Source organism: Hemibagrus wyckioides, linkage group LG07, assembly GCF_019097595.1.
Source record: "Hemibagrus wyckioides isolate EC202008001 linkage group LG07, SWU_Hwy_1.0, whole genome shotgun sequence".
NCBI lineage: Eukaryota > Metazoa > Chordata > Actinopteri > Siluriformes > Bagridae > Hemibagrus > Hemibagrus wyckioides.
The window spans coordinates 9,275,467-9,282,400 of record NC_080716.1 but is presented as its reverse complement, the minus strand read 5'-3'; the positions used below and the strand labels follow the sequence as shown (position 1 = coordinate 9,282,400).

General features: G+C 38.4%; 2 protein-coding genes across 4 annotated transcripts in view; one reads left to right on the top strand and one right to left on the bottom strand.

The window, feature by feature from the left end:
• Positions 1-2,565, top strand: part of puf60a (poly-U binding splicing factor a) — a 14,390-nt gene extending 11,825 nt beyond the window's left edge. For all 3 annotated transcript variants that reach the window (XM_058395442.1, XM_058395439.1, XM_058395440.1), the window contains 2 exons: positions 917-1,161; positions 1,848-2,565. In XM_058395442.1, the coding sequence (XP_058251425.1) occupies positions 917-1,161; positions 1,848-2,147 (545 nt within the window). In that variant the 3' untranslated portion in view covers positions 2,148-2,565. The remainder of the gene's footprint in view (positions 1-916; positions 1,162-1,847) is intronic.
• A 2,455-nt stretch (positions 2,566-5,020) lies between these two features.
• LOC131356421 (cystatin-like protein) lies at positions 5,021-6,558 on the bottom strand. The gene is made up of 4 exons (XM_058395444.1): positions 6,318-6,558; positions 5,699-5,800; positions 5,424-5,504; positions 5,021-5,296 (listed from the first exon to the last, which is right to left on the bottom strand). The coding sequence occupies exons 1-4, from the start codon at positions 6,498-6,500 to the stop codon at positions 5,183-5,185; spliced, it is 480 nt and encodes a 159-aa protein (XP_058251427.1). The 5' UTR covers positions 6,501-6,558; the 3' UTR covers positions 5,021-5,182.
• Between the last annotated feature and the right edge of the window lie 376 nt (positions 6,559-6,934).

Sequence of the window (6,934 nt, the reverse complement as noted above, 5' to 3'; positions counted from 1 at the left end):
CTCATGAATTGAAGCTGTTGGTACTCAATTTCATGCAGACTTTGTTTTGTACTGCTACTTTTGTTGTCCTTTTATGTCCTGTTAAAACATACCAGGCTAGCTTGTGTTCAAATCACTCTCTTCCCCAGGTTTCTTTAGTTTTCTACACAATTACATAGTTGAATAAGGTCTGTCATAGGACCTATCCACTAATAGATTCTGTTTTATTTTCTCTTCTCTCTCTCTCTTTCTCTCTCTTTCTCCTTTTTTCTTTCTCTCTGTCTCTATATTCCCTTCCCTGTCTTTACTCTCCACAATCACCCTGACCGTGGCCTCTTATTCCCCCCACCAACCAAGTGTGAAGAGGATTGTTTCTAGCCCCTCCCCTCATAATCAAATCTCTCATTCTCATTGGCCAGTGAGTGCTGTATATTTTATGGAGTTGATCTGGGTAATATTTCACCTGAACTGACTGACATGAGGGAGGGAAAGAGCCCTTAAGGGTACAGGGATGTGTGGAGCTCGTCGGTCCATAAGGAGGAAGACTGACCCCATTTTCTCCATCATTTTCTCCATCATTTGTAAATCTACATCTGATGTCCCTCTTTTGCAATATTTTTTTTTTTTTAAGTATTTGCTTGCTGTTGTTCAGCAAATGTATTCAGAGAAAAGTAGCTAGTTTTAAGTACATCACTAGCTGTTATACTTTTGTGGACCATTCATTTTGATGATGCTTTAATGATTTTCTAAAACAGTGTAAATATGTAAAGGAAATATTTTTTTAAGGCATGTTGGGGTTTTGCTTATTTTTGGGCCCTCTGGGGCTTAAATAAATCCCTCATTTTAACACACAAAATGTAGAGGGCTTTAGAGTCTCCTGGGGCTCTGTCTTGTACTTGGTGTCTGCAGTGTGTGTTCTAACTGCTTTTCTGTGCAGGTGTGACACCAGCACGGCCTGTAATACCCCAAGTGGGCCTGGTCAACCCTGTCCTGGCCTCTCCGCCGGTGATCTCAGCTGCTGTGGCTGCCGCACAGGAGGCCAAAGAGAAGCTGGAGAAGGAAGAGGAGGAAGCAGCCCTAGACGGTACAGGCCAGGAGATGCTCAGTGAGCAGGAGCACATGAGCATCTCAGGCAGCAGTGCCAGACACATGGTCATGCAGAAACTGCTGAGGAAACAAGAGGTGAGGTTTAGTGCTTCAGATCCTGTTTAATCAGGGTGTCCTATCTTGTCCGCAAAAGGCCGGTGTGGGCATTGGATTTCATTCATACATCAGCATGCTCAAGTTGGCTTCCTTTGCATTCCCTATTAAATAAACTGTCGTAACATCTCCAATATAAAACTCGGCATAAATAGAGTTAAATAAAATGTTCCATGATGTCCCTGATTTGATGCAAAATTACGGTTCCTAATTTTGTTACCTGTAATAGCATTGATACAGGTTTGTATTTAGTCCAGCTGTGATTTTATCAACAATAGACACACTATATGAAAGTGTGGAAAAATAGGATTCATTTTGCCAGAGGCAACCTGTTGACAGAGCAGCAGTAATGAAATTGACATTTTTCATTAAGCTGTAATGCCTTTTCCTTCATGCATCCATAACTGGCCACTTTAGCTGAAGATGATGCCCATCAAGTTTGCCTAAATTTCTTAAATTGCCATCTACATCTGTATACTGCAGTTGCATTGAAAAGTTTTTGTTGTGTGCACAATTGAGTTATGAATTATGAATCGTTATTAAGTGCAAATGATTTCAACGCAAAGATTTTAAAGTGTTGGTGTAGATGAGAATGGAATTTCTATGATGATTAACAGCATGCAATTGTCCTAGAAGATTGTTAAAACACTGCTCCTCTCCACCCACAGTCAACGGTTATGGTGCTCAGGAACATGGTAGGCCCCGAAGACATAGACGACGACCTGGAAGGTGAGGTAACGGAAGAATGTGGAAAGTTTGGCGCTGTCAACAGAGTGATTATTTACCAGGAGAAGCAGGGAGAAGAGGAGGATGCAGAGGTCATCGTTAAGATATTTGTGGAGTTTTCAGCAGCATCCGAGATGAACAAGGCCATACAGGCGCTAAACAACCGCTGGTTTGGAGGTCGAAAAGTCATCGCCGAGGTTTATGACCAGGAGCGGTTCGACAACAGTGATCTCTCGGCATAGACTGAAAAAAAATCAAACCCCTTCTTCAGTGACCTGTTCTTTTGTGTCTCTCACACGCTTACTGATACAGCTGCTGACCACTATTCCCAGTGGTGCAGGCCCCACTTTTTAACCTGTAATTATTTTTTATTGATGTTGATATTAATATTATTACAGATCCTGTTCGGGGACAAACGCAAGCAAACACTCATGGATTTTTTTTTTTTTTTTTTAAATTCACTGTTGTGTACTGTGAAGGACTGGAAATGTTTTTGTATTGGTTCTCTTACCCCCCTCATCAGTTATAGTTTGGATTAGGTTGCAGGTAATTTTTTTTTGTTTTTGTTTATTCCAAAAAATTACTTTTTCAGAAGATTCATTATCTTGTTATAAAACTTTTTGGTTCTGAATGTCCAGAAAATAAATTCTTCAAACATGACACCTTCTGTGTTGATTGACCATCACTTGGCTCAATAACTTAACACCGGTTTAGTGGTGTTGACTGTGCTATCAAAGCTTAGATCTACTTTAGCATTTTACCGAGTAGTATTTTGACTACATTAAATGGTGTGAGCCACAAGCAAGTAATGCTGCAACAACTGATCAGTGAAATGCAATAATAGCTGGCAATCAATTTCATCGATTAGTTAGTTGATCATTAGCAATGATTCGTTTAACTGTGTTATGAAGTATGCTGGGGTACAAGATCAGTTAATTATCAAGAAGTGTGATTGAATAACAGCAGAACCAATTTTGGATTTCTGGAGCACTCTTGTGTTTGTCTACATGGTGCCTTGACCTCAGAGAAGCAGTTTTTGCTCCTCGTCAATCTGGGAAGGGTTAAAAGAAATTCAGCAGTGTGCAGGATTGTTTACAAATTGAGAGTCTTTGAGGCTAGTAGTTTTCTCGGTAGTGGGCATCCCAGCAATTTCAGGTCAATGTTTCCTGTTCAGTGCTCAGAGAGCTAAAGAAAATCCCAGGAGCTATGACCGACATGCCTCTGTTAACACATGGAATGTTCATGATGGCACAGTCAGAAAAAGTATGACCTGTATGGCTTTCATAGCACAGTGGCTAGTAAAAGGGTGTTCTCTCCAAAAAGAGTATGGCAGCATGACTGAAACTGCCTCTAAACAAACCATTAAAGGTTTAAAACAATATCCTTTTGGAGTCCAAGGTGGGGGGAAAAAAGTCTATAACCCCAAACACTTTATCATGCTTAGCCACAGGTATAGTGATGAGGTGATGATTTGGACATGGCTTAAAATAAACCTTTTTATATAATGGTGAAATCCACTTTATATAAGAATATTCTAGAGACAATTGTGAGGTCATCTTTTTCCAGCAGCTTAAGCTGGGCTGAAATTGTCATGTAACAGTACCATGATCCCGGTCACACCAGGAGGGGAAAAAATGAAGGTGTTGGAATAGCCAAGTTAAAGTCCAGACCGTGAGATGCTGCAGCAGGATCTTAAGAGCTCTGTGCATAAATGAATGCCTTCAAACATCAATAAACCAAACAATGCTGTAAAGACGAGTGGGATGGTATTTCTTCAAAACACTGAGAGAGACTGATAAACTGGTACAGAAAATGTTCTTTATTATTGTTGCTCAAAGTGGTGCTACATGTTAGTGAATTATGGGGTGTGCTTATTTTTTCCCACTTTGTTTCTGAATGTTGGTTCTTTTTGTGGGGAACAGAGACTACATGTTGAAATCTGTTATTTGTGAAAAAAGTTATTTGTGTATTTATAGACACTGGTAAGGACCACACGATGGTGATCCATAAAAATGTAGAATGGAAGGAGGGTTTACTTTTCTTTTTCTTTTTTTTTGGCTTCACATTACTTGGATAAAATTGCTCCAACTGCTAAAATGTTAATCAATATCCTGTCCATGTGAAAAGTACACCACTACAACTGACCATTTTACATGTTAATTAATAACACAATATTGTTCCTGAGATAAACATGTACTGTCTTCATCACTAATACGGGTGGACCAGAGGCAGGCTCTCTGTACGACCGGCCGCATTTTGAGTAAAAACAGCTTCAGTCTGCACTGCAGGAGTAAATGACACCAGGTAGTTCATAGTTCATTTATCATATACATGCGTATTGGTTTAATACAGGTGTGTGGGTAATGAATTGGATGGTCCATTATGTTGAGTGGAAATCAGACTGATTTCCTGTGTGTGGAGGATAGACATATTTCACTGATTACGTGTAGAAAGATCTTTTCAGGAAGTTTTCTCTCAGCTGTTCCTGAAACTCAGCAGTATGAGCTTAGAACAAGAACCTTCTCAACAACACTGATATAAAATTTGCCCATGAATGTAAATTGACCCCTGGTTTTAAATAATGCCTTATATCAGTAAGTAATAAACCAAAGAAAGAACTTTTTTTGGCTAGTTGGGGTGGTGTTGTTTTTTTTCCAATTTTTTTTTTTTTGACAGCAGTTATACTTTAACATTTTAATGCAACTGGCTGAATTTCACAAGTGTCAGTCTAGGGTCCAATTACCTCTTGTACTTTGAAATGTACTTAGAGCATAAACAAAATCTGAGGTAAACATGTAAGGCCTTCACTTTTAGGTAACTAAATGCAGAGTGCTGGTAATTTACATATTAGAATTCTTCAGAAATAAAACGATTTCATTTTGGAGAGGAAGCTGAGTGGTTAAAGGACTGTGCTTAATTGTTTTTCTGTTTTTGACCAGAGGGGATTGTCTGGTCTACAGATTTGATTTGGCACAGGTTTTATGCCAGATGTTCGTCCTGATACAACCCTAACCCCACCATCCACCGACACGGAGAGTGCAGGATCCTGAAGCTGGACCACCAGGGGACCTAAAGACTGTGCTTGACTGAAGAAATAAAAAAGCTGACAGATGCGTAGTGTTTACAGATCCACATTTTATTTGGCCACCCAACATTTTTAGAGTAGGTCCATCATCATTTTCCTCTAACTTTATGAACTATTAAAGCACTGAACTCAAATTTTGCTTAAATTTCACTTATATATTGGTAGAATTTGGCCGTTGTTATTTGTGCAGCTTCACATACACCCGGGACATCCACCCATCTTCTGAGAGTCCTCAGTTTTCTGGGCAAGTATGTGACTTCCGGGCAAAAATCCGCTACATTTACCTCGATGGGCATCACGCTTATTCTGTAAATAAAACAGGAATTATTTAAAAGTCTAGCGTAACTTCTACAGTCAGTACAGATGATGTCTTTAGTTCGGCTGTAGTGTGTATTTCTATATCTGTTGCAGTTACATTATATTTGTTACTTACATTTTTGACCTCCAACCATTTGGCACAATCCAGCAGCTCTTCATTGTCTTTTGTCTTACACAGAAGGCAGTCAATCCGGTACTGTGTAAAAATAAAATGATGGTGGTTTTCTTAGGAAAGAGTTTGAGACTTTGTGATGTTATAAAATATCCACAGCAGCAGTGTATCTATAGTTATCAAGTATGTTGATGTGACAAGGAATTTGCATTGCCAGCATCAACAGGGTTAAGAAGGAAAACTAAATAAAGTAAGGTTTTTAAGGATATAATACATACCAATGTTTTACTTTGTGGAACACATTCATCCATGTTGTGAGGATTACTCTCACATTTTTTGACCGTGAAAAGGACATTTATATGCAAGCTTTTCTCCATAGGCTGTAAAAAAGGGAAAAAACTATTTTAAAAAGACATTTTTAAACATGGTTCATATAAAGCTGGTAGGCGTTTAGCATTATTTAACATTATATATAATATAATTTAACTGATCCCCATGACATTTACTAGTGATTGTTACTAGATACAGCATGCATTTAGCATTGAGATTTACATTAAAGACTTTTTTTATTTGTTTATTCTTTTATTTTACTTTTAACTGTTTACTGTTCATTTTGAACAAAGCCCTTATATACAGTCAACTCGATAAACATAACCCAAACCTGAAAGACATTCAACTAGACAAATCAAAGCACAAATTTCAACAAAGTATTTTTAACTACTACAAAACAATAAATATTTTTTTGAAAATATTTTTGCTTGCTGCACTGAAAATTACTGAATTTTTTTTCGTAGTTTTTACGTAATCTGGAGACCCGTTTTGCCCTTGAGGACCTGAGCCTTTCAGCCCTGTTGCAAGTGTATGAATAATTCACATCAAAATCCTGATAAAACTTACCCTTGGAGTACCTATAAGTGATTCATAAGCAACATGATGACCTTCATACGTATTTCGCACATTATTCAGAGCTTTGTCAACGTGTTTTCGTATTCCATCAGGCAAGCTTTCGTACTTAGACGCCTGGACAGAAACCAGCAGAATCAGGGCGGCTAGCAGCAAGACCTTTAGTGTACCATCCATGTTGTGCAGGACAAATGAGCTGTGTGTGTCTCGGATCACGCTTTATCTCTGAACTCTGGGAAAAAGCACACACACACACACAGGGCACTCCAACTCTGATGGGCGGTTCAGCTACACAGTTTCACCCCTTTTCATTCAGAGCGTAGTTTAAAAGACAAAGGGTGAAACTGATTTAGACCTGAGAATAATCATGGACAACAAGAAGCAAGTAGTATGAATTTGTTTCCATTATTTGTCACACTAGTTTTTAAAGTTCATGTTATGGTACTAAAGTGAAAGCACAGACATTTACTTACAATGAAAAGTGGTCATCAATGTGGTGATAATTATTCTACCCAACAACTGATGGATATTTTAAATAGTGAATATCAGTTCTATTTCATCTCTTTATCAACCACGGGCAGTGAGAATTAAATGGCAATAAAAAACAGTTA